A 26,103-nucleotide genomic window follows, 5' to 3' on the forward strand; every position below is an offset into this window, starting at 1 on the left:
CAGCTGGGGTCGGGAAGGCGCGGGGGGGGGGGAGAAATAGACAGCGCAAGAGCTTCCATTTGGTGAGGGGGCCAAAGGCAGAGTCCCCCCCCCACTCAGGTCCACGGGAGAAGCAGATGGGGACTGACTGGGGGGCGCACAGCGGGGCTGCGGAAAGACAGGTTAGGCGGGGGGGGCGGGGCCGGCGCAGAGGCGGCTGCAGCTGCGGCTGCTGCTGCTACTTCTGCCGCTGCTGCTGCTGCTGCCGCCACTCGCGTGGGGACGCCCCTCCCCCCGCGCTGGGCGGCCGTGTCCGTGTCCGCAGGGAGCCGTCTGCCTGTGCTGGGACCTGGTGGCTGGTGCGGAGATTGGTTAGCGGGGGCGGGCAAGGTGCCGTTTGATTGGCGGGCGCCGCAGAGCGGACAGCCGAGGAGAGCGCCATGATTGGCCGCCGACGAGGAAGCAGGAAGGGAGGACGGAGCGGAGCTGGGGCTCGATGCTGCCGCTGCCGCTTTCGGGGGAGTTAGAGCAGAGCGGCGGCGTTGGAGGCGGCGGCGAGGACGACGGAGCAGCGGAGGTGAGGGCATAGCGGCGCAGGGCAGGAGCCTTTCCCCGCGGCCGAGCGGCCGCCACCGCCCCCCATCGGCCTTGCGCGCGCGGGCCCCAGAAGGGGGCGCGCCTCCTGTCCCCATCCTGTAGCCGGGCGGCGACGCGGAGGAGGAGGAGGAGGAGGAGAGGAGGAGGAGGCAGCGGCGCTGTTGCTGCTGCTGCTGCTGCTGCTGCTGCTGACGCAGCAGCGTGGAGCCCGGGACTCGGGCGCCCCGGGGCGTTCCAGCCGCCGGATCTTAGCCCGTTTGGGGCCTTCGCCTACCCTGGGTGGGCCCCACGAAGTCAAACGGCGGTGGCGGTGGAAGCCACGACGACGGAGCAACCCGCGAGCGCCCCGGTGAGTGAGCCAGGGACTTGGCCAGCCCGTCAGTCAGTCAGTCCGCACCGGCCGGCAGCGCGATGGGGCTCCGCCCGCCGCCAGCCTTGAACGCTCGCGTGGTGGGGCGGAGAGGGCGCCGCGACGGGGAACTTGCGGGGCGCGGGCGGGTAATGGGAACAGGTGCCGCCGCCGCCGCGGTTGGGGTTAGGGGTGGGTGGCCGGCCCGGGGGGGAAAGGAAGCGGAGGGGGCGCGGCTTTTGCGGGACGCCCCCTCCTACGAGCCGGCGCGCTGGCTTCAACGGGCGGCCCCCGGGAAGTTTCTGCCAGGATCCGGTTGGTGCTGGCCCCTGGGCCGCCGTGGACGGAGAGCCGAGGTCTTAACGCGTGGAGCCTTCCAGCTCCGGGGGGCGCCCCCGTCTCCTGCTCTGCCTCATGTCGGTCCGCCTCTCCTCGTGTCATGGTGGGTGGGTAAGCGGTTGGACTGGCTGGCTGCGTCTCTGTTTCCTTCCCCTCCTCCCCTCCGGGTATTGGTGTCTTGGCGCTGAGGATCCCGGCTTCCCCAAGGGTTCCCCGTGGCCCGTCGGGTCGTCCTAAGCCTGATCTGAAGGGCCCTCCGGGCTGCTCCCATCTCACTCTCCCTCCCCATCACCCGGCCGCTAGAGAGCAGCGAGGAAATGGCCCCCGGTGGCAGGTGGGCTGAGCCTTGACTCCGACTCCCCGGTGTCTCCTTGGATCATATTAAAGCTTCTGCCCTTCTCCCTGGGATTACCTTTGGGTCTAAAGTTATGTAACAAACCCATTAACTTTTACAATAGCGCCGGGCGTGTGGATGGGGAGAAATCCCCCCCACTTTTTTTTGTCAAACAATCCGGGCCGAGGCAGGAACCGAATCTATGGGAAGCTGAATGATTTAGGGTTTGAGCTTCTTTCTTGGCGATTTTTCTGTTTTCCTTTCTTGATGGCTCTCCTGTCTTTGGAAGGTTTAGCCAGATCGGATGCTTCCTCAGTTCCGCGGGTCAGCTCTGTCTTGGGGTTTGGGGGAAGGGATAAATGAGGCAGGGAGGCAAGATATCTTTAAAATAGTATATAGGAAGCAGAGAAACCAGTCTTGATATACCTAGTTGAACGTTTTGTTGGAAGAGGAACTTGGAGCCAGCCCCAGAAAGAAAGGATGAAGCTTTAAACTGTTCTTCAAAAGGGGTGTGTATATTTCTGTATTTATATATGTGACAGGAGCTCTAGAAATACAATTCTGAGGTATTTTCTCTAGAAACAGCCAAATACTTAACAACTTGACCCTGCTCTAAGAGAAATTTATCTGTGGAGTAAAGTAATGCAGTATAAGCGTTTGAAAATATTGAAATATTGAAGGAAGCTTTGGGGGTCATGACAACAATACTAAATCCAAAATGATGCCAGAAAATATTTTTATTTTCTTATGTAGAGAATGATTTTGCCAGTGATTCAAGAGAAAAAAAACCATATTTAGTATTCTCCACTGTGCCATGGTTATGACATCAGAATCTCATCTTTTAAACTGCTTTAGCTGCAGATTTAAGCATATTAACCTGGGAAAGAGTGCTTTGTGAGTAGACATGTATAGGAATAGTTGTTTAGTTTTCTGAAGTATTCTTCCTTTCCATTAACAGTGCTTTATCCTTATTTACAAATGTATATTCATCCTGCTTTGAATGCTACTGCATTCTTTCAAGTAGTGGTGGTTTGCTCGCTATCATTAATATACAATCAGTTGTTTTGAAGGAAAAGGCAACCCTTATCCTTGCAGTAGCAAGCAAAAATTATGAACTAATCAATTTCCCTCCCAATATACCAGTTGGAAATACGCCATAGGAAAATATGACTAAATTTTAATTTGGTGGCAATGAGGATGCTTTCCTATACATTCTATAGATAGTACAGGCAGGAAAGTACAGGCAAGTACAAACAAGCTCTTCCAAAAAATATAAGAACTGCTGGGGGAGCTGAGCAAGTTACACTGCGCTTCTTCATGTGGACCATATCTGAAAAGTAACATCAGGACATCAAAAGAGGTTTGAAATGAAATTGGTTATATGCAAATAAAATGTATAATGAGTTTCAAAATCTGATACCAAATCAGTTTCATGTCAATGGTGTGAAGGAGGCTCAGTTAAAATATGTGAAATATATATGGGGATTTCTTCTAGTACTTCATGAGGGTTTTAGGCTAATACTTAGTAAGAAAATGTTCAGGGTATTTTATTTTCAATGTTAAGAAATTATAGTTGGAGATTTACTAGCTTTTGGAGGAAAAGGCATATGGAAAACTCTAGGAAGAAAAATATATTTGGTATACATGTATGTCAATCATGCAGTTAAACCAAGACATTTCAGAAACTGCAAAGTGGCATGTCAAACCTTCTGTTTCAGCTGCTTGCCTTGAGTTGACAAAATCTTGAAGCTGCTTGCCTAAGAGGAAAAAAAACCATAGGAAAGAAAAGTTTTTCCCTCACTTCTGTATTTTCCCCTAACTGTGGAAGGATGATATTGAGACTAAAAAAAACAAAGATTGGCTTTGTATTTGCTTGCTGATTTCCATGTCTCTCTCTGTAGATCACGTGGAAGGCAGGAGCAGGTTGTTGTTTTCTATAGCAAGGAAATTATTTCTAGGAGTTCCTCTTTGGTGATGCTGTTAAAGGGAGCAGGCAGCAGAATTTATGAGATGAAGACATTGATAGTTGCTTTTTATTTATCCACAGTATTTACATTTGCTTCCTGAATAATCCCAACGCATAGGATATTTCCTTATTCATGTTGTTTTCCCATGATTGTTTAAGAATGTTTCTTTTTATTATGATTATTGGAACTAAGATACATCTGAGTAAGTTTGCTTAAGGAATGAGGAACTAAGTTTGTATCTGAAACGTGGGCTTATTTTTTGCCCATCCCTAATTTCTCCAGGTCTTTTTACTTACGGGATAATACCAGGATGTCATATAAGTCCTATGAATTGAATAGCAGAATCCTGAGGATCGTAGACAATGCAATCTAAAAATGTTTCTATGACATTCCAATATGATTTCTGGAGAGCCCTTACAGAATTCTGGTATTTGAGACAATGTCTTGTATCTTAATAGAACAAAATATGTATTGTTTGGGTATTTCTACTGTGTATTGTTTGTAACCTGATCTCACAGACGCTTCTGTGGAAACATTTATGTTTTTATGTATTAAAAATCCGTGAACATTTAAAACTATACAGCACTTTGTGGCTGATGATAAACCTTTTGTCATCAAATGTGTGTGTTCCATATTGTGAAAGATTCTTGGAATTTCTTTTCTTAGAACTTGGCTTGTGAATGGGAAAAGGAGGGGTAGTATTAGAAGTATAATAATTTGTCGGTTGGGTGCTAAAGTGGCAGTGGTTGTACTTGTTTAAAGCCTAGCAGAAGAGCTAGACACAGACAGAAGCAGCAGATAGGACTAGTAAAAGATGGAAATTGAAGGAAAATTAACTTTAAAGCTACAGAATGAAGAATATGGAGAAAGTTTTGGTGAGATTATAGTGTTCTTCAGGTAGCTATCAAGTGGCAGTTTCTTGTAATGTCTGTCATAATGAATTGAATATAATGATTTCATCAAGCAGACAAAGAATGCTGTACATGGTTGTTATTACTATGCTAAATTGAGATGAAGTAAAGTATTCTAATTTGTGTAGGAAGCTGTGCAGCATCTTAACTCACATGCCAGTTTTGAGGAAATGAAGAATTAATTTACTACTGTTTATGTCTGTCTTTTTTAACTTGTATAATAATTTTGTGTATATTTCCCCAGATTTGATAATCTCCGTATAATTTGCTTATGTCTAATTCCATCTTGATCCATAGTCCATTTGCTAGGCACAGGACACATGCTTGGGTATTCATGGCCATCAAGTGTGTAAATCATGAATAAGACTCATAAGAAGGTTCAAAGGATGATGTGTTACGGGTAACACTTTTTAGGTGTTAACTTCTTGTCTGCATCATCTCCCCAAATAAGTACTTGAAAAAGACCACCAGGAATTGGACTTTAGGTTACTTAGGAAGTTAAACAAATCCTATAAGACGACAATGGTAAATGTCTTCTGTATGGTTGGCAGTAAAACTGCCATGTATCAAACTCCCTAGAAGTCAAGCTGAATTCAAAAGTTTTGAGCTCTTTTCTTTTTTAACAGCATTTGGTTATTATATTGTAAATAAAAATGCAATTCATCCATCCTGAAATAAGCCTTCAATGCAGGATAGTATGATGTCATAAGGAGAGCAAGACTTAGCCATTATCTATTATTTTCTCCCACAGCAGAACAAAATTATTTTCTCCAGAAAATGGAGTATGTGGAAAGGGGGAATTTAAGGTCTTTTCTAGCAAGTGGTAGGATGTGAAACAGTGCTGTCTATGGAATGTTAGGAACAATTGGGAGTTAATAAATAAAATGCTGCATCAGAATTTATTTTGCTTTCTTTGTACCTGCCCTGCATAGTTAATGAAAAAAAAATCCCTGGGTTCCATATTATGAGGGTGATATTGCTTCTTGAAAATGTTTTCTGTGTTCTTTTAGCACCTTGAATCATGTATTTTATTATGTTTTTCCTAACCTTGGAAATTGCCTTAAGGAAGTTTTGCCTTGAAAGTTGTTATAAGAATATTTCAAATCCACTAATGAGCTTATGGCTGAGTGGAGATTAGGACTAGAATTTCGACTGCTCAGTTAATATCAGTAAGTTATGATAAACTGAAGAGAGTTGAAGTGGCACATTTGTGCCACATTCAGAGACTTCCTTAACATACCAATTTTGCTCAGGCTGATTTCAGACAAAAATTTTCAAAAGAAGTTGATAATTTGTCATAGATGAGTTACTGCAAGGTCTGGAGGAGTCGGCCTTCCCCCCTCCCAGTTATCCATCAGCAGTGGTCATTTATTTCCTTTGGATTCTTTGATCTAGTCAAGTACCTGGCAGTAGCCTTGTAAAGCAAAGAGAAAACTAATACGTTTAACAAAATTTTCTGGCTTGTTGAATAGATTTACTTAAATATAGATAAAACCTTGCCCAGCATTCTGATTCAAGAGATACATTAATCTCTCTGAGCAAGGTCTGCAATATTATTTATTTTGGCACTTTTTAAGAGGCCTTCATTGAGGCAAACATTATGCCTGATGAATTTGACTACTGAGACAGCTAAATAAAAATTTTAAGTGGATTTTGGTATACTCTGTTTTAAAATATAATTGAATTAACTTGTGACAAAAATGTAAGTTTGATTCCTTGACCTAAAAACACTGTTAAAAGTTCTAGATACTAAAAGGGGTGCGATCTCTATATTTTCTTCATCCAAGATGGACATTTCTGACACTTATTTCTATTATAAATTTTCCTTTTCCGTTCTTCTCATATTTTCTTGGCAAAAAAATACCTCCATTTAATATGCCTTTATCGCTTGTATTTGTAGGTTATTGGCTGTAAAGCCCCATTGCCCTTTAGCTTATGCAGCTGTACTGGCTGTATTCCTGCACAATGCCATGCCAGAATTTATTTAACTATGAATGGTTGACCAAGCTCTAGTGGACTGGATTGCACATAGTGCTAACCCATTATGAGTGAATTTGCACAACAGACTAATCCAAATACATTATGGTTTAGCTTTAAAGGTAAACTAGGCCCATACTAATTAAATCAAGCTAACTTTTAGAGAGATCTACTTTGCTACAGGAAACCTATTACTAAATTTTCAGCTCTCTACAATATACCTTAAAGACTGGAAGAAGATGCCCCACACCGAGGCAGACTTCTTAATCTGTTTGGTCTAGTTCTTTCCATGTTGGGTGACAGCTGTTTCCAACAGGATCTTTCCTAGCCTTTGTTATATATAGCAGATCTTGGTTTGTAGAAAAAATTGTTTCTGAGCTGCAGCACTAAAAATGTTTTCCTTATTTACTAGACTTGAGCAAAACATTTTTTAAAAAAATGTACCAAAGCAGTTCTGTCAAATCCAAGACTTACATGATTCCTTGAAAGTTGTCCTTGTCTGTTTCCACCTGTATATACATGATTGTTTCATTGGCAGTCCCAGTGGAAGTGTAGATTGTTTGCATAGATGTGTGCTTGCACAATCTGGACAGGCTTTGAAGTAGCACAAGCTTTATAGGAATGCAGCTGTTTTATTATTTCAAAGAATACCTTGCATAACCATATTATTTACTTCATCCCATGCAGTCCGTAAATTATAGGTGGATTGTATGTAATCTGAATAGGAAGATATATCTATTCTATGCAATAAATTGGGTACATGCACAGGTTCAATCTTACCCTGTATCGTTATTACTCCTCCCTTATGACATTGGCTGGTTGTTATCTGCTGGCCCTTTTCCAGAGGTAAGAGTTATCCTGTTGATTTAACATCTGGCCACTGTGACCAATTTGCTTGACATTTATTTATTTACATTTTGGCTGCCTAACTCCAGTAGACTTCACTGCAAAATTGCTCAAATTTATCATTGTCTGGATTCTGTGGTGACTAGGCACCATCTTGTTTGGTTACTTGGTTTTCTTTTTGGTCTATTGTCTCCAAGGAAATGGATAAGGTGCTCTCTAGGATATCTGCAACCACCTGAGGGCTGCAGTCTTGCCCCATTGACTCTTTTGGGCTGCTGGGGAGGTAATCCAGTAGATTCTGAACACTTCCCTTGCACTTGAAGCTGCCATCCAAATCATGTCCTGGTAGCTGGAAGCTGTGCATTGGAGAAAGCAGACTTATACTGTTCTACAGCTACTTATGTACACCAGAGTTTCTCTCTACATCCCTGTTTTGTCTATAGATAGGGTTGCCCTGACTTTGAAGGAGCAAGTCCATAACTTGGGAATCTGCCTAGACTCACGGGTCCTGCTGGATCAGCAGGTTGAGGCCACATCCTGGGAGGCCCTTATGCAGCTTTGCATGTACATGATGCATCAGGTGCAGTTTTACTTGGAATGAGAAGACCTGACTCCAGTGGCTCATACCTTCCATCACCACCCAACTAGACGACTTCAACATGCACTAGTCTAATTTGGGGCTGCAAACTACCACCAACCAGTTGGTGCTGATTTTTTACTTAAAAAGCCCTTTATGGCTTGGTTACCATTTCAGTCATGCCAGGAAAAACAGACGGTTGAGCCATTATTTTCTACAGATTAGCAGGGCAAAGTCAAGAAGTCTTTTTCAGTGATGGGGCTGGTCCATCAGTTGGAGATTCACCCCAATCTTGTCTTTCTTCTAGTAAAAGCTGTAGGCAGAGCTTTCCTGGCAAGCTTTTGGGGGTCTGATGCTATGTACAGGGTTTTATTTGTTACACCTTTATCTTTTATCTTTTATTCAATATTCTCATTTTGTGAGGCACAAAAATGCTGTGATTGTGGCTGGATTTCATAAATGAATGATTTTATCTAAGATATTTTAGGCTACTGCTAACTAGCTAGTGCTGCTGATAAAAGTTTTGAACAGGGCAGATGTCTTTAGACTTGCATTCTCCTTGTGGATGGTATTAAAATACAAACTGATTTAAATGAGATGTTGATGTAAATTAATATATGGGTGAAGACAGCCTTGAATAAAGCCCTTAACTTCTAAACCTAGTCCCTTGCAGCTTTACTATTCTTTAGTGTTCATTATTTGATGCTGCTTATATATCAATTTAAATTTGTATTAAAACAAATGAACGATTAAGAACATACATTCTTCAGATATGAGTGAGATGTATTTAAATACTGATTTCCTATCCCTAACAATAATTAGAAGCAAAACAAACAACCAGAATAACTCGTTAGCTTACATTGGACATGCACTGTAGGTTATCAATTGATATTACACATAATATGCAACTAATATTGGTTAATGAAAAAGAATGAGCATCAGTTTTATTCATCAAGTGGAGATGGCCACTTTGGATTTTACTTCTGCATGGCATATTTGTCATCCTCCCCCCCTTCCCACCACTTTGCTGTGAAGATCCAGATAAAGAAATATTACAGCAAGGCTACCATGGGAACAAATTCCAGTTTCAGCTGATCAATTGAGCTAATTGAAACTCACAACATAGACATGTGTTTAACTATAATTCAAGTATACTATGTTAAACCAAAGAGAAAAAGGATAAGCATTCCACTTAACATTTTCTTCACAGGCATAAGTTTTTAGTCAGAGCAGGATAGCCCTGTGTTGTTATATTCTTCGCTCTGAAGTGCTGTGGCTGCCGTTTTTGTTTTTTAAAATAAGTTTTGGTGGCTTGGATAATTTCTGCATAAATTAGTTCTACTCTTGATTGATGATAAATGGGTAGATTGTTTAACTGGATCAAATACTGCACTCTGGGAAAAGTAATTTACTTTTTGAAAATGTGAAAAGGTCAAATTTTTACTAAAAAATTTTGTCCACCACATATCTATGGGTGTAGGTTGCTTTGTTGTAGAACACCAAATTAAATGTTTCTGAGTACCATCAGAATAAAATTTGGAATCTGGTTGGTCAAGCGAATGTTGGCAGTAGATCTGGTCATAAGAAAAGAAAAATGTTAAGTATGGTAGATTCATGACTGACATCAAGAAAAATAATACCTTGATGAAGTGTTTAGCATATACTTATAACTTGATACAGTATATGTTTCAAGTTATTTAAAACTCATTTTTAGAATACATTTAAAACGTACTGATGAGAAATGGATATACTTTTGTTTCTTTGTTAAATAAAGGGTCACTTGGAGGTAGAGAGGAGACCTGTAAGCACATTGTGCTTCAGAAGGCTTAGCTTAGAAATGAGGAAGATCTTTTCCAACTCCAAGATAAAAAGAATGCATCAGCTTGAATTGTCTGAATTGCAAAATGCCAAAGCCAACTCCATCCTTTCTCTTTTAGCTCCAGAAAGGAAACATGCTACTGGTTATGTAGGCAATGCACTGCCAAAAACTTCCATCTGCTTTAACTAGAGCTCAGCTTCTAATCATCTTCTCCTGGTTCTGAAACCAAAGCTGGAGGTTGTCACTCAGTGGACTTGCAGCATGAAGTTTGGAATTAAGGTCATAGTCCAATGTACACCTTGCAAAATAATCTGCACTGAGTGCAGTAGGGCTTGTTTCCTATTAACCGTACAAGAGATTTCATTGGAAGGTTATTATTCTGGCATCCAAAATATAAAGCAAGCAAGGTCAGCTAAAATGTTTAGACCTATGATTAGTAGGAAAGAATAAATGCAATTATCCATTGAGCAAAGAATAATAATTATTTTTTTTGTCAAATTTCATGTTTGAAACTAGAAAAACTGTGAGATGTTAACTATTTCCAAAGAACATTCTCTTTAGGGAGAACTTCTTGTTAAAGTTAATTCCTAATTATATACCTATGTAAAAGATTGAAAATGATTAATTGATAAATTAAGTATGGATCCAATGTTTATATAAGCTTCCACCTAATGCCAAGCCTAGAACTATTACAAATTATGTCGATTTGTTATTTGGCAAAAAAGCATATTAGTACATGAACCATATCCCCTCCCCCCCAGCAATTAAAAATAAGAAATTGGTTGTATAAACAACTTTGGCCTAACCTCAAATTATATATGCATATGAGAAATCTCCCTGTGTTCAGAACATATAAAGTTAAAGGTAAAAGTCAAAGGGGATGCATTAAACCTTGGTGAGTCAGTGCACCCATTTTGACTTACAAACTCCCCCAAATTTGTTTGACCTCACATTGCCACCTAATATACCACTTGCGGCCCTCAGAAGTCAAAATAATAAAGTGTCCCCTTCCATAATGGTACATGTTGCCTCTCTTGGACGGCACATGGGTAGTTTTTAAAGTTTCTAAAACAGTATAGTTTTAGAGAATTGAATAGAGCCATTTCTATTGATCGTACAAAGTCCTGTACATCCCACTTTTGAATTGAAATCAAATTGCTCAATATGGTTAACAATCAAGTATTAAATTACACCCAGCCATGGCAGTCAGAAATGTAAAATCTATTCTGCCTTATAATTCTAAGCCAAGATTCTAAAGAATCATTTCTACTTCCAGTAAGTGCTGGAGAGTTTTGGGCTATTTGAAAAGCAGTACCTGTCATGGAGCGCAAGAGCAGGTGTGTGTGTGTGTGTGTGTGTGTGTGTGTGTGTGTGTGTGCGCGTGTGTGCCTGAGAGTAACTGCTCTGCAAAGGTGGCCCCAAGGCAGTGGCTGTGTAGCCCAGTTAATAAAGCCTTGCTTTTACTAGGAGACCTGCTTACTCAGGCCTAGGTGTTGCTGTCAGACTGCTTCTTTTTTGGAGCACGTTGCATTCAGTGCCATAGCTTTGCTTGGCAGTATCCCTAGCTTCACAAAGCATTTTTGCTGATTATAGAAAATTATTTGGACAACTATATGTGGCATGTAGGTTTGAGACTCCTGCACTACAGGCACAGGCAAGCCACCATATCCTTCTGAAGGCTTGACTTCTATGGCATTCTGCACAGAAGCTACCCATCCGAATGTTTTAGTAACATGTTGAAAATCTACCTCAGCATCAAATAGCAGATTTGGAATTATTAGTACAGCCCTAGTGTCTTCTACTAATACAGTGCATTTGCTGGGAGACAAACTGCCAAGTGTGATCCTTTAAAAAAAATCCTTATCTTTTTTGCTGGGAGTTTTTTTCTTATAAGAGAGTAGAAGAGGATTGATCCCATCCAATAGAAAAGATTTTTAGAAAAAGTGGAAGGAGCAGGGATTAAATGCCCATCTAATATTGAAGTTCTTGTTTTTGAACATGGACTCAATTCATTATCTGGACTTCAAGGAATCACATTTAATAAACTCAGAACAATGGTAAATACATGGGAAAAAGAGCCCATTGACTAAACTTCCTAAAAAGTATATACTGTGCTAAAAGTATAACTCTAGCAGTTCCAAAAAGGAAAGAAAATGGGAAATAGCAAAAGAATCCAATATAGCTGCACACAAAGCTCAGTGAAGTTCTGGGGAGGGGGGTAGTCACATAAAGGAGACGGAAAGAGAGACACGTAATCAAGTAGGCACACACAAAAATAGCCTGAGATGATGTCAGAAAGGCTAAAACTCACAATGAACTGAGGTTGACCGAGGAGGCAAAGAACAACAAAATAGACTTTTCCAAATATGTTCAAAATAAAAGAGAGGGAAAAAACTTTATTAGCTACTGAATGAAGGCAGCAACACGATAACAGATTAATGAAGAAAAATAGAACTATGTTGGTTCAGTTTTCTTTAACACTGAAAATACGTGGGCAGTCAAAGCAGGATTCCAACTTGAGCTTGATAGAAGCAGAGGATACAAACTGACCTTGAATAAATTTAGATATCTCTAGACCAGATAAATTGCATACTAAGGTACTTAGGAACTTATTGTTAGTATAGTGGAACCTTTGTTACCATTGAGGAATCCTGGAGATTAGGTGAAACAGGAAAAATTTAAAAGACAGCAAACTTTGTATATTTCACAAAAAGGAGAATCTATAAAACAACAGCTTCCTATTGATATATGAATATATATATTCACAGGTAGATCACTGATTGGAAGCCTCCCAGACTTGGTAGCTTTATAAATGTTTTAAAAAGTAAATTACAACGTGATTTTTAAGCACTTAGAAAACATGCAATGATTATGAGATGTCAGCATGTATTTGTCGCGAACAAGTCTTGGCAGTTTAACTGTGTAGTACTTTTTTTTTCAGTGGGTAGCGCCTCCTTTGCAGATTGTGCAAATTCTGCGTGTATAATATAAATTTTGAGTCTATCAAGAATCCTATAATATCTGATTAGCAGGGATGTTTAGTGTGGCATGTCTATTCAGTGGATTCACAACTGTCTTAATCATACGCAGCTCCTAGTTAAAATGGAATAAGATGTTAAGGGGGTATTCAGGTTGTGATCTTGGGATTGGACCTCCTCAGCATTTTGCTTTAAGACTTACATGAAATAATGCAGGGAGCCCCTATCAAATGTGCAGAATTGAATGAGATAAATTTCTTAAAGAGGGGTAAAATATATTGAAGTACCAAAATAAATTCTAAATGTGCTATTGGGATTTCTTTATATGATGGGGCTTCAGCATAAAAGTTTTTAAAAGATCTGGGTTAATAAATTTAGAAATAATAAGCTATGTATTAAAAACATCAGATATTGATGGTCTAAAAATTATTATAACGTAACAAACATAGTATATTTGTTTATTGTAACATTTATAAACTCTTAATCCCATGCAAACGTGTAGAAATTGACACGCCATCTAACAAAATCATATATTCAATACCCTGTAATTAAAACCACAGCACGTAGACAGTACAAAAACTCAGTGGTGTCAAAGGAACTAGATGCTTTCTAAAAGAAAAAAATTAGTAGCCATTCTAAAATATGTGCCACAAAATTTCCTTGTGTTTCAAGGTATTCCATAGGGATGGTATATATTGAAAAATAATGTTTTCTTCCTTCCACATCTTGAGATCTGAGAACTATCTGAGATCTGATCTGAGATCTGAGAACTAAAAGATGAAACATGTTGATGAAGATTCTCAGTCATCCAGGTGGAGTTGTCTGTAAATTGAGTCCTGGCAAATGGACTTCTTGTTGGTTTGAAACATTTTGCTAGTTACCTAGCTCAGTTCCTTATTATGGTGACTGACTAATATGATCAAATTGTGTAATATTTTCAGGAACATTTTAGGATGGCCATGGTATATTTTAAGCATTAGTGCCTTGTGATAGTGTATTTCCCAAGAATTTGAATTATTTGAGTAGAATCAGGCAATAATTAAGAGACATAAGGACTGTTAGATAGTGATATGAGACATACAAGGAAAGACATGGACAAGATAATGAAGGAGATACCTAGTTTCTGGCAAGCAATACAAATTCTTTATCATTCAAAGTCCTTATCCACATTGATAAAGAATTTGTACAACAAATGAGGGTAATGAACTTTGCAGTACTTTGAATTCAGAAACATCAAGTGCTTGTGTGCATAAGCAATAATTCAGCCTTGGATATTTTATATAAATCATCATTATGTAAAAAGATTAAAAATAAAAGAAGAAATCATTTGAAAGGTGAATTGAAACACCAATGGGCACAGATGGTTAGATTTCCGTCTACTACTTCATACAGAGATATACAGAAGTAGAAATACTATATCTGGCAAGCAATAAACATTAAACAGGCAAATCTTGATTGAGAAAAAGGAAGCAGATTGTTTTATACCTGTTTATAGCGAAGAAAGCTGTCGGAAAAGTCTATGAGCTGATTTGGATGACAATGATTTTTAGAGAACATGGATTATCACATTGCTAAACACATTGGTATTAGATTCTGTTCCAGCAAATTGTAACACTTGAAGCTGTCCATAGGGATATTGAGAGATAATGTGTATATTCTCTAGGGTCACAAAGTTGGTTATCATTCTTGTGAAGTAACAATAGCAGAAAAAATCTTAAATTTGGAAAACGAGCTGCTGTTAAGCCTGCACAGCGAACAAAGCAGGGTGTTCCATAACTTTCTGCATTTCTATTTTCCATCAGCATTTGGAAGCATCAATATCTAATGAGACTTTTCCTGCTCCCTCTGTTACGGGCAGAGTATATGCCTGTATAATAAAGCCTTAAGATTCTATACAATCCTCCATACTCGGGCCTTATCTCCGGCATTAATTTTAATTATTATTGTTTCAGCAGACCTCTAATGCTTTCATGACACTATTCAAGGTTAGTGCTTGATTAGATGTGTCAGTGCAAAATGAGAGAGCCTTTTGGTCATGGAAAATAATTGCTGTAGTGCTTAGTGGCATAAACATAACCAGCAAAAGCTGTTCTCACTACTGGTGTACCACAGCTGTGCTGCTATGATGAAAAGATGGCTAGGTGTTTGAGGCATTACTACCGTAATAATTGCTATGCCTCAAGAATGTGACACAACTTGAATCAGTTCCATTGTTGTAAACCTTTTTAGGGAATGTGGCTTAGGTGTGCTTGAAACCAAGGGCTTGAAATAAACCATTAAACTAAACCTTCCTGGTTCAATTTAATGCGCTTTAATGTTTTTTGAAAATGAGTTGTCTGGACTGTCAGAAGCAAGGAGGAGCTTCATGTATGGTTTCAGTGTTTCAGTTGTGCACTTCCTTCACAGTAATACCTTGCTGAACTTGATCTATGGCTGGGCGGTAGCACCCAGCCAACTCAGGCAGGTCTGAAAAAGCTAAGCAGTATTGGACCTGCTTGGTCTTTGGATGAAAAGACATCAAAACAGTTTTTTTCTAGGGAGTGGGGTGGAAAATCCTATGGGGAAATGGAAAATCACTTTGGTATTTTTGCCAAGAAAAATAATGTGCATGTTTTATGTACAGATAAGTTTTAATATGACAATCTGCTTCCAAATTATATGGCACTGTTCTTGAATAATCCAGTATGCGATATTTGACATCCTCCATATGCTGCAAATCAGAAAGATATATTTATAAATCTATACACAATGCCACAATGAGTATTTCCACCTTTATTATTTGAAGGTCTTTATATCTATTAGGATCATATTTCAGGCCCTCCAAAGAATAGTGCTCTTATTATACATTGCAATGCATTTATTTTTGACAGAATTTAATTTTGAAATTTAGAATAGTTCCGATTATTACATATCTTATTTAGGTCATATCACAAATTATATAGACACAAACCTAGAATTGCCCTTTGTCAAGTATACAAGACTGATTTGCATTCCAGATTTCTTAAGTGCAGATGAAACATGGTTTGGAGCAATTTCCTGTTCAATTAAAATAATTCCTATCATATAAGTTGCTGAGAGTCAAATTGATTGCAGCAAGATACAAATGTAATAAATAAATGGCATAGAGTAATTTGCATTTGAAAATGTCTTAGTCAAGGGCATTCATATTTATCTTATATACTCCATATTAATAAATACCTGGAAACACTAATTACCAAGAAAGAAGAAAACTTGCTAAAACATTACAGGTAAATATTTAGTTTCTAACTTCCCTCTTGTACTCTGAGATAGATTGATTATATGCCATCAAGTTGTTTTTGATTCCTAGCAACCACATAGACGGATTTTCTCCATGACTGACTGATATACTGTACAATATTTATAAACATTTAAATTTTTCATATCTTTATGAGAATCTTTCAGTTCTTTGGTTAGTTCTTTTCCCCCCTTAAAACCATATTCTAAATGCTTAAATTTGCCTTGTTGCAGAATATATGCAGAAGTATTAAGTTTGGTTAAACTTACTACATATATATGCTATTGATTTTATCATTACTACATATTCTCCAATTTTTAACTTCCAATCTGATATCATCAATAATATATATCTTTTACAGAGATTGCTTTGAAATTACTAAATTTGGAGTTGGCACCTATTGATTATTATTAACATACTTTGGAAGCAGAAAATGTTCCATGGAAGATTACACATTAGAAACATCCCTTACTACATTTTCTAGATTTTGGCTCGTGGTCTCTTAAGCTTTTAAAATTGTGTAAAGTCCATTTAGTGTTAGATTACAGGTTTGTGTATTTATCTTTTCCAATCAATAAGAAAGTGAAAGTTGAGGGGTGGAATTCAAAGATTACTCACCCATGCATTATTCACTGATGTTCCTTTTCCACAGCACACACTGGAGATTTTGTCATGACAGCTGAACCTCTCAGATAATAAACATACCCTATTAGAACTTTTCTTATGCCTGTGTCATGTAAGAAATTTTGCATAACTGACATGGTTTTTCCATGTAACATGGATCATCGCTAAAGAAATGGGTACTATCCCCTCTCTTGAGCAGCTGTGAAATCCAGCAGAGTGCTTAGTATTTGAACTCTTTTAAGTGTGACATTTATGGGGAAATAAATTCCACATAAAATTCTGCCTATTCTGAAATGAAATGATGGAATTTTACCCATTTGGCTGTGGACATTGAATTAAAATCAGCTTCTAAGTTCTTCTTGTTGCTCAGTCTGTAAGTGAAAACAAAACTAAATCAAATCCTTTGAATTAAGGATAGTTTCACTTTCACTATAGAGAAGAGTGTCACTTTTTTTTTCTCAAGCTGGGAAAAGTTTGTATAACATCAAGTGTTTCAGGTTGGTTAAAAGATACCATTTGACAGGCAGCAGAGTTCCAGGGCTCTGCAGAAGAATTGCTTGCCATTTTTCCTAGTTTGGCTTCTCCTCCCACTGGACTGTGTAGATTGCAAGCTGTACTTCTGTGGTTTGTTTACAGTTAAAACATATTGCCTGAGTTAACCAGGGAGTGTAGCCAAGGATTGCTTTGGGTTTGTTTTGTGACAAGGTCCCCTGTTGAATTCCATGTGGGCGCATTCCTCATACTAAATTTGGCTGAGATGCTTATTTAACATCTTTAGCCAGGAAGAAGTGGTTTACAAAGCCATGCTGCCCAAAGGCTTTGACTCGGTATACTCACGTTATTCCTTCCTCTCTGCTCCCATAAGCATCCCACCATCAACAACTACTTGTACAGGCTACTGAATCAGTTCCCTGCAAAGCTTCTTTCTTTTTCTGGATGTCTTGTAAAAATCTCCTTTAGCAAAACAATATGTGGGTCAGATCATTTTGAGTCATCCTTGTATTTTCCCCAAAGAAAGGCATGCATTTCTACCCCTAATTGCCTCAGCGGTGGGCTAGCTATTGTTCACAGAATAGAGGTGGATCTTATTTAAAAGGCAACAAACTTTAGAAAGGAAGAGGATGTAACTGCAATGAGTGAGAACTCTAGAAAAATGTATGTAGAATTCACAGGTGGAAAGTCATGAACTTCATATACATTGTTCAGACGCCTCAGTCTCAAAGACGCAGAAGAAATGCCCCTTTTAAGACAAATCAGTAGTTATTGAATTAGTTGTTCTGCTTTGCTTTTTGTCCAGAGACATGTCATTTCTGGCCAATTTGCACACAAAATACACATAAGCAAATGTCATTTATAACACTGGATCTCTGGGTTTGGTTTCAGCTGGGAGTTGGCAAATTAGACAGACTTAGGACATGCCTTTGCCTATAATTCTTTGGCGGGGTGGGGAAGTTCTTAATTAAGGGTGATTTTCTTTGCAGTACATATGGTGCTTTTCTTAGACTGAAACATATTTATTTAGCCTGTATCATTGTAAGTGACTTTTACTGAGCCAGTTGTAATTTTGAACTGTTCTTAAACGAACAGTCTATGCCGAGGACTACCTGCAATTAAAACATCTCTAGTATATGTAAATAATAAAAGCGTCTACAATTTATACATTCAGTATAAATTCAGTTTAAAACAGAAGCTTACAGGCATCATGATAGCCTGTAAGAACTCTCTTTAACAGCTTCCAAAAGCTCATTGATGTGAGGTAATTTTGTTGTGAAAGAAAAGGCTGTGTTCCCAACCAACATGACGATCCTTGAGAAGTTGATGTTTATTGTATTTCTTTACTCATTCTGTTATTTTCAATTAATCATCTGAAATGTCATGTGGAAATTATTCCCTGCCAATGTCATAAAATACAATATGCTAAAGTGGTTAAATTGTATTAGGACTTGAATAGGCCATGAAATCCATTCTAAGTTTTGCAAAAGAAGTACAGGTACAGGACTTAAAACCATTCATTTAGTGGTTGTTCTGTTACTTTGTGCATGTATAAAAATGAACAATAGAGTTTTGACTATACCTAAAGTAAGTTTTTAAGGCCTTATTTCCTACAGTCCAAAGTCAGACACTAAAAGTTCCAAGCCAAGGGACACCAGCCCTTGCCATGAGATGTACAGATGCCATGAGATGTACTTGACTTACAACCACTCGTTCAATGACTGTTGAGAGTTACGATCACTTCGGAAAGGGTGTTTTACAGCCTGCACTGCACTCTTGGCTATTGAAAAATGTCACACTACCCTCCCCATGGTCATATAGCCAAATTTTGGGCACTTGGGAATTGGTTCACATTTACAACTTGTTGCAGTGTCCTACAATCATGTGACCACAATTTGCAATGATTTTATGCTGGTTTCCAGCAAAAAATGTCCATTCGGGAGAATTGGTTCACAATTATGACCATGTGGCTTGCTTAACGACTGCTGTCATAAAATCATGTCCATGTCATGTGAGTGCTGCTGCTTTCAACCATCATGACTTATGACCAAAATTCTGGTTCCAATTGTCACCAATCAAGAACTACCTCTATTACTACAGCTACTGTTCTTCTTCAGACTCTCATTTTTTCATAGCGCCTGCCAGAAATACCAATCACTAATAGGTTATTAACGTGTAATATTCAAGTAAGTTCCACCTTACTGTAAGAAATGCAACAAAAAGGAACTGTTGCTATTATCTGTCAGAGTTCTTCAAGTTCTAAATCAAAAAGAATGCATTGTTACAGAGGATTTCAGAAGGTGCTGCAGATTTTGTAACTGTGTGTACAAAGCAGAGATGTTTTGCGTAGTTCTGTTGCTTAAAAATGACTAGATTCAGTGACACTTACTAGTGTGTTACTCTGAATTGAAGACCAACTATAAAAAAAAGTGCAACCTTTACTTGTACTGCTTACAGGAGAATTTATAACTGTACAGTTCTCCTGTCAGGGTGGTCACGGCAGACAGGACGGGAGGCGACACGGGTGCGAGCTGTTTAGGACCGAGTCTGCAGAGGAAACGAAGCCCCGCCTCCCTGCTCCAGGAGTCAGTTTTTTCGACTCGGTAGAGTAGGACAGGCGTGTCTCATATCCTTTCCTCTACAAACCCGGCTAATTTAGCTAATTTCCAGCGTGAACGGTATTGGATTCCGCTGAAGACCGCTAGACGGTAGGGCGGGCGGCTGGCTGAGCCCTCGGCGCGCACGAGCCTGCTCTTCCGCGCTACGCAGTATTCGCCGATTTCGAGCTTGGGGCTGCGACTCGGGCTTTGCCCTGCAGCCGGGAGGCGCGACGGCCATTCCGCGCCTCTTCTTCGCGCCAATTTGCCTCTGCGGCTGGAAAGCCTCCCTCTGCATCAAAGGACGCTGAGAGCTTTCCTCTTCGTCTGACAGCTTCGGATTAGCAGCGGGAGCCTAGAGCGGGCGGTGCAGTGAGTTTTTTATTAGCCTTTGCCTCAGTTTGAGTTACCGCTCCTCAGCAACCTTTCAAGATGGCGGACGCCAGTTTAAAAGTAGTTTCCCGCTCTAAGAAGAGCAGGGAGAAACGGGCCCGAGGGCCCGATCCAGAGGAGGGCAGCTCCGGGACCCAGCTTGCGAAGAGGGCCAAGAGCCAGGAGAACCCTAGACCATCAGGGACACGCTCCTCGTCAACATCCAGGCATACGAGGGACAAGGAGCGTCGTCATAAGGCCATGGAGAGGGCCTTTAATAAGGCCTCTTCTTCTGCCTCAGTTCGGGAGAGATCCCTGGCTTCTACAAGCGTGTCAAAGGACAGCCGGCCGGCTGGACCTTCCTCCACCCCTCCTGAGGCTCCCTCTCTCTCCCCTGACCGATCCACTCAGGATGACGGGGTCTCGCTTTCTGACGCAGCAGCAGTATTTCAAGGAGGCCAAGGAGTGACAGTGGGGGCCCCCGAACCTAGTCAGGCCCCTCAAGTGGCAAAAGCCCTGACCCAGGGACAGGCGGTTCCTCTGACCTCATCCATCGCTAGTCAGGGACAAGCTATTTCGCCGGATTTGGCTAATTTAATTGCACTATCCATAAGACAGGGAATCGCCCAAGGCCTTCAAGAGAGAGCCTCTTCTCGAGTCTCCGAGTTTCTGGATGATCAGGCTATTTCTCTTCGTTCGGACCCCATTGAGTCCGTCCATCTTCATGAGGATCGGGCCCTATCTCCTAGGATCAGTCAGGGTTCCGTTTCAGCAGAAGAAGAAGAGGGAGAAATTCTGATTGACCAGGATTTGTTCGGAGGATGAGGGGTTACAACCTGACCAACCCTCTTTCGTGGGTCTTTTTCGGCCACAAATGTTCCGCTCCCTCTTGTTTAAGATTCTATTCCCGTTTATTTCTCGTCCAAAAGCCCTCTGGGGATTGGCGTCCCATCCTAGACCTTAAATCCTTGAACCGGCACATAACTTATCGCCGGTTCAAGATGCAATCCCTTCAAACTATATTGCTTTCCCTTCAGGTAGGAGATTTCATGTCATCTATTGACTTAACCGAGGCCTACCTTCATGTCCCTATACTTCCGGAGCACCGTAGATACCTTCGTTTTTGTTATAATGGGAAACACTATCAATACCGTGCCCTTCCCTTTGGCCTCTCCTCAGCGCCCAGGGTTTTCACCAAGATTATGGCAGCCCTTATGGCCTATGTCAGTAATCTCCCCATAAGGGTTCTCTTTTACCTGGACGACATTTTGATTTTGTCCCGTTCAGCCGTCCAAGCCCAACGTGACTTAGTTTTGACCCTTAGAATCTTGCAAGAACATGGCTTTTCCATTAATTGGCGGAAAAGCCACTTAACCCCTTCCACTAGACTACAACACCTGGGAGCTATTATAGATACGGTTTCCTCAGAGGTTTTCCTTTCTCCGGACCGTATCTTGAGTTTAAAGTCTCTGGCAGCCCGGGTACAGGGACAACGCTCAACCTCTCTCCTCACCTTGTCTTGTCTACTCGGCAAAATGGTGTCTTCATTTGGGATCGTCCCGTGGTCCAGACTACACAGCAGGGACCTCCAGTGGTTCCTCCTGCCCTTTCAACGGTCCCGGCGGGGGTCATCAGCCATAAGAGTGGTCATTCCCGCTCATGTGCTACGGTCTCTGACGTGGTGGACCACAGACAAGATCTCCAAGGGCAGTTCCTATCGCGAGCCCCAACGGCAAATCTTGACAACGGATGCCAGCCTGTCAGGTTGGGGCGCACATCTAGGGAGCCACCTGACGCAAGGACTTTGGTCTTCCCAAGAATCACAGCTGAGCATCAACGTATTGGAGCTTCGGGCCATTTTCCTCGCTCTTCAAAGGTTCCAGCCTCTGCTGCAGGGCCAGGACGTCCTCGTCCTAACGGACAATGTCTCAGCCAAGGCCCATATCAACAGGCTGGGGGGGACGAGGTCTCGTCTTCTCATGCAAGAGACACACAAGCTAGGCGCCTGGGCGGAAACCAACCTAGCCTCCATCAAAGCGGCACACATTTCGGGGACCGAGAATCGGGCGGCGGACGCCCTCAGCCGGTCCACCATAGACCCAGCAGAGTGGAGCATACATCCGGATCTCTTTCAGGAACTGGTGCAGCGATTCGGTCACCCGGCCATAGACCTGTTTGCCTCGGGGTCAAACCATCAGACGCCTCGATTCTTCTCCAGGTTTCCGACACCGGGAGCAGAGGCGGTAGACGCCCTTCGCAGCAGCTGGCCATCGAACCTTCTATTATACGCATTTCCTCCGATACCCCTAATTCCCCTAGTCATCAGGAAGCTTCTACAACATCGAGCGGAGCTCATCCTTCTTGCTCCCTTCTGGAGCCGACGTCCTTGGTTCGCGGATCTCAGGGCCCTCTCCGTACAGCCACCATGGCGGATTCCGGAAGATCGGATCGTGCTACTGCAGGGACCCCTGATCCACCCGGACCAGCAATGGCTTCGCTTAACCGCGTGGAGACTGAGCGGATCCTTTTAACGAACGTTCCCCTTTCTCAAGGGGTTATCGACCTCATTCAGGCTTCCAGGAGAAACTCCACGACAAGGATTTATGAGGCCACCTGGTGGTCTTTCTCAGCATGGTGTCGGAGGGGTCACCGGTTACCTACTTCCGCTTCCTTGGAGCAGGTTTTGGAGTTTCTACATGAAGGGTTTGTGTCGGGTCTCTCACCAAACACACTGCGGCGCCAGGTGGCAGCTCTCTCTTCTGTCCTCTCCTGTGGTTCGAGGGATCCCATTTCTCGTCATCCTCTAGTTCGGCAGTTCTTGAGGGGCGCTTCTAACGTCCGTCCTCCGCCAGTTCGCTGTTTTCCGACGTGGGACCTCCCTAGAGTCCTTTCCGCTCTTACGAAACCTCCATTCGAGCCTTTGCGGGAGGTGTCCCTCCGGCTTCTCTCTCTGAAAGTTGCTCTTTTAGTGGCTGTCACTTCCGCTCGAAGAATCTCAGAGATGAACTCACTGTCGGTCCGCAAGGAGCTCTGCACCTTTTTCCCGGACAGAGTTGTCCTCAGACTGGACCCTTCCTTCATACCGAAGGTGAACTCCTTATTCCATAGATCCCAGGAGTTGATTTTACCGAACTTCTGTCCCCGGCCACGACATCGTTTGGAACAAGAATGGCACATGTTAGATGTGCGACGTGCTGTCAAGATTTATATTGCTCGTACGGCCTCCATTCGACGAACGGATGCCTTCTTCGTGTCCTTTCTGCCCTCATCATTGGGACTCAAGATCTCTTCAGCAACCTTGGGCCGATGGCTTCGGGCCTGCATCTCAGCTGCTTACGTCTCCCTGTCTCTGCCGGTCCCTCGGGGCATTACAGCGCACTCCACGAGAAGCGCCTCAACTTCAGCGGCCTGGTCGACTAGGGCCCCCGTGGAGGAGATCTGTCGGGCAGCCACGTGGGCTTCTCCAAACTCCTTCATCAGGTACTATCGCCTAGACGCTTATGCCTCGGCGGATGCAGCATTTGGCAGGAGGGTCCTACAACAGGTCCATCAGGCTTCCGGAGTCCGGGGCCGGCCGTTACCCTCCCGACAGGACACAGAGCTTGGGTATGTCCCATCCTGACTGCCGTGACCACCCTGACAGGAGAATGAGCGTTGGTACCTACCTGAGACGCTCCTTCTCTGGCTGGTGGGCACGGCAGTCAGCCCCACCCTTAGCGGCCGTCCCCGGTCTGGTATCTGCTCGGGGAGGGGTGGGATACACTTACCTCTATTTCTTCATTTGTTTCCTCTAGACACGCCAGTCTGCATTGAATTCCTCGTCTCAAAACTGACTCCTGGAGCAGGGAGGCGGGGCTTCATTTCCTCTGCAGACTCGGTCCTAAACAGCTCGCACCCGTGTCGCCTCCCGTCCTGACTGCCGTGCCCACCAGCCAGAGAAGGAGCGTCTCAGGTAGGTACCAACGCTCATTTTCCCAACTTTGATCTCTCCAAATGGGTGGACTTACAACTCCTTTTGCCTAAGATTTGTATGATGAATTTTTATGAGCTATTTTTAATGTTCATATTAAAAATTTTAATTATTCCTAATTATAAATAAAATTTAGGTAATTTAAGGAGAGCCTTAAGTGCATGTTGGGATAGGGCTGGAAAAACCCAGGCTCCCAGGCATTCTCAGCCATAGAAACTTATTGGTTGACCTTAAGCAAGTCACTCTCTCTAAATTCAACCTACTACACAGTGGCATTGGGTCTGGAGAAAAATAGGAAGGAGTGCTGTGTATTCTTGCTTTATTCTTCTGCTTAGATCCATCATAAAGCAAAAACATAAAGAATAATTAATGGGTTGTACTTAGTCCAAGATGTCTGGTAACAGCTTTCAAATACATTGAGATTAAGGACAACTGGTGCCTAAATTTAAAGGCAATGAAAAGGTTCATAGATAATTATTTAAAAAGCATAAATGAGGCTGCACTCAGAAGGAGATGAGAAAAAAAAAGAGTAACATTGAGGCAGAGATGGTGATCAAAGAAGATTCCTGTGAAGATTCTTGATTACTTGATTGATTTAAATATCAGACACCCTGTTTCCCTGAAAATTAGACATCCCCTGATAATAGGCTCAATCGGGCTTTTGAGTGCATGCGCTAAAATAAGCCTCCCCCGGAAAATAAGCCCTTCCCGAAAATATTTAAACGCAGAGCTGGAAATCGGGTAAAATGGCAAGAGGAGCCCCATCTTGCTCCACGTGCCCCAAAATAATAAGACCTCTTCGAAAATAAGGCCAAGCGCTTATTTCGGGGTTCAAAAAAATATAAGACAGGGTCTTATTTTGGGGGAAACACAGTACCTAAATCTTTCAGGATTGGTATGCAAGGTGCCCAGTGCTTATTTTGTTTTGCAGTTTGGAATGCTTCCCTAACAAAGCACTGGATTGGTCAATTTGCAGTCAGTGGCTAAATGAGAATTTAGTAATCCATTTGGCAGGTGTGCATTTTAATACTTTTTCTGAGCAACTTCTTTTAATCTAATTAATGGAAGAAACAGATATCTCTCTTTAATCTAATTATAGAGCATAATAGCATAATTAGTGAGGTTCTAACCTTTCTGCAGGCTTTTGGGGCCTTATTCTTGTTCCCACCATCTACCAAGCGGGTTAAATGACAATCTTCCTCTTAATCTACTTGTATATGAAATTTCGGTTTCCTAAAGTAAGAATTTTGAAGTTGTCTCTTTTAAATATCCTTATGTTATGCTTAGCTCACTTGGCAATCAGAATAATTTTGAATTTTATTTCTGTCTTCTAGCATATTAGGTTTGCCACCTAATTTGTATTATGTGCACATTTGATAAGCTTTCCTTCCATTCCTTCATCCAAATCATAAATTTTAAAATTGTGGAGAACTTAACCTCCAGCACTGATTCTAACATCACCTCATTTGATATTTTGTTACAGCTGGTGAGAAGGAATCATTGATAACCATTCAGTGGATAGGATTTCTGAGCCAGTTACATATGTGTGTGATGATAGTTTTACTTATTTAATTTTAAAAAGAAAGATACTTACAATTACAATCTAAATTTTATATATTCATATGGGTCTGTTGCATACATATGAGATCATAAATGTTACAAGATTTCATTGTTCTTACCTGAAATATCATCAGGAATTTTGAATGGATATGCCATAATTTTCTGAGATTTGAGGCTAAAACACCAAGATTTCATAAAGTTGTAGAGCAAGATCGTGAAATATCTAATCTAGTACACAAAACAGAATGGAGAATGATGCTGGCAATGATGGCAAACTTTGAGTTTTGGTGCGCTGCGCCCATCAGCTGCTGAGCAGTGGCTCTCCACAGCTGCTGAACAGAGCCTGGAGCCGCTAGAATGACAGCAGGCTTCGGGGCAGCCGTTTTGACCTGCTCAACGTTTTAGGCGCGCTGCGCCTATCGTCTATAGAGCGGGGCTCTTTGTGGCGGTGGATCAGAGTCTGGAGCCGCTCCAAAGACAGCAGGCTTTGGGGTGACTGCTCTGCCCTGCTTGAAGTCTAGGCGTCCAACGCCAATCAGCTGTAGAGAGAGCTCTCCAC

The 26,103-nt window shown here is 41.8% G+C and overlaps 1 protein-coding gene across 5 annotated transcripts in view; it reads left to right on the top strand.

Moving 5' to 3' along the window:
- Positions 1–219: 219 nt before the first annotated feature.
- The window catches only part of BAHD1 (bromo adjacent homology domain containing 1), a 74,512-nt gene continuing 48,628 nt past the window's right edge, over positions 220–26,103 (top strand). The window contains exon 1 of one of the 5 annotated variants that reach the window (XM_034417861.3): positions 220–556. Coding sequence is in view for 1 of the 5 variants with exons in the window: in XM_060687467.2 (XP_060543450.2) it covers positions 1,340–1,367 (28 nt within the window). In the remaining 4 variants the exon portion in view is untranslated. Of the gene's footprint in view, positions 926–1,261; positions 1,368–1,987; positions 2,108–23,806; positions 23,967–26,103 lie in introns of those variants that run through there. The other 4 variants (XM_034417860.3, XM_060687467.2, XM_060687468.2 and 1 more) reach the window with 4 other exon arrangements.

Source organism: Pantherophis guttatus, chromosome 1 (genome assembly GCF_059756535.1).
Source record: "Pantherophis guttatus breed Tessera chromosome 1, ASM5975653v1, whole genome shotgun sequence".
Taxonomy (NCBI): Eukaryota; Metazoa; Chordata; class Lepidosauria; order Squamata; family Colubridae; genus Pantherophis; species Pantherophis guttatus.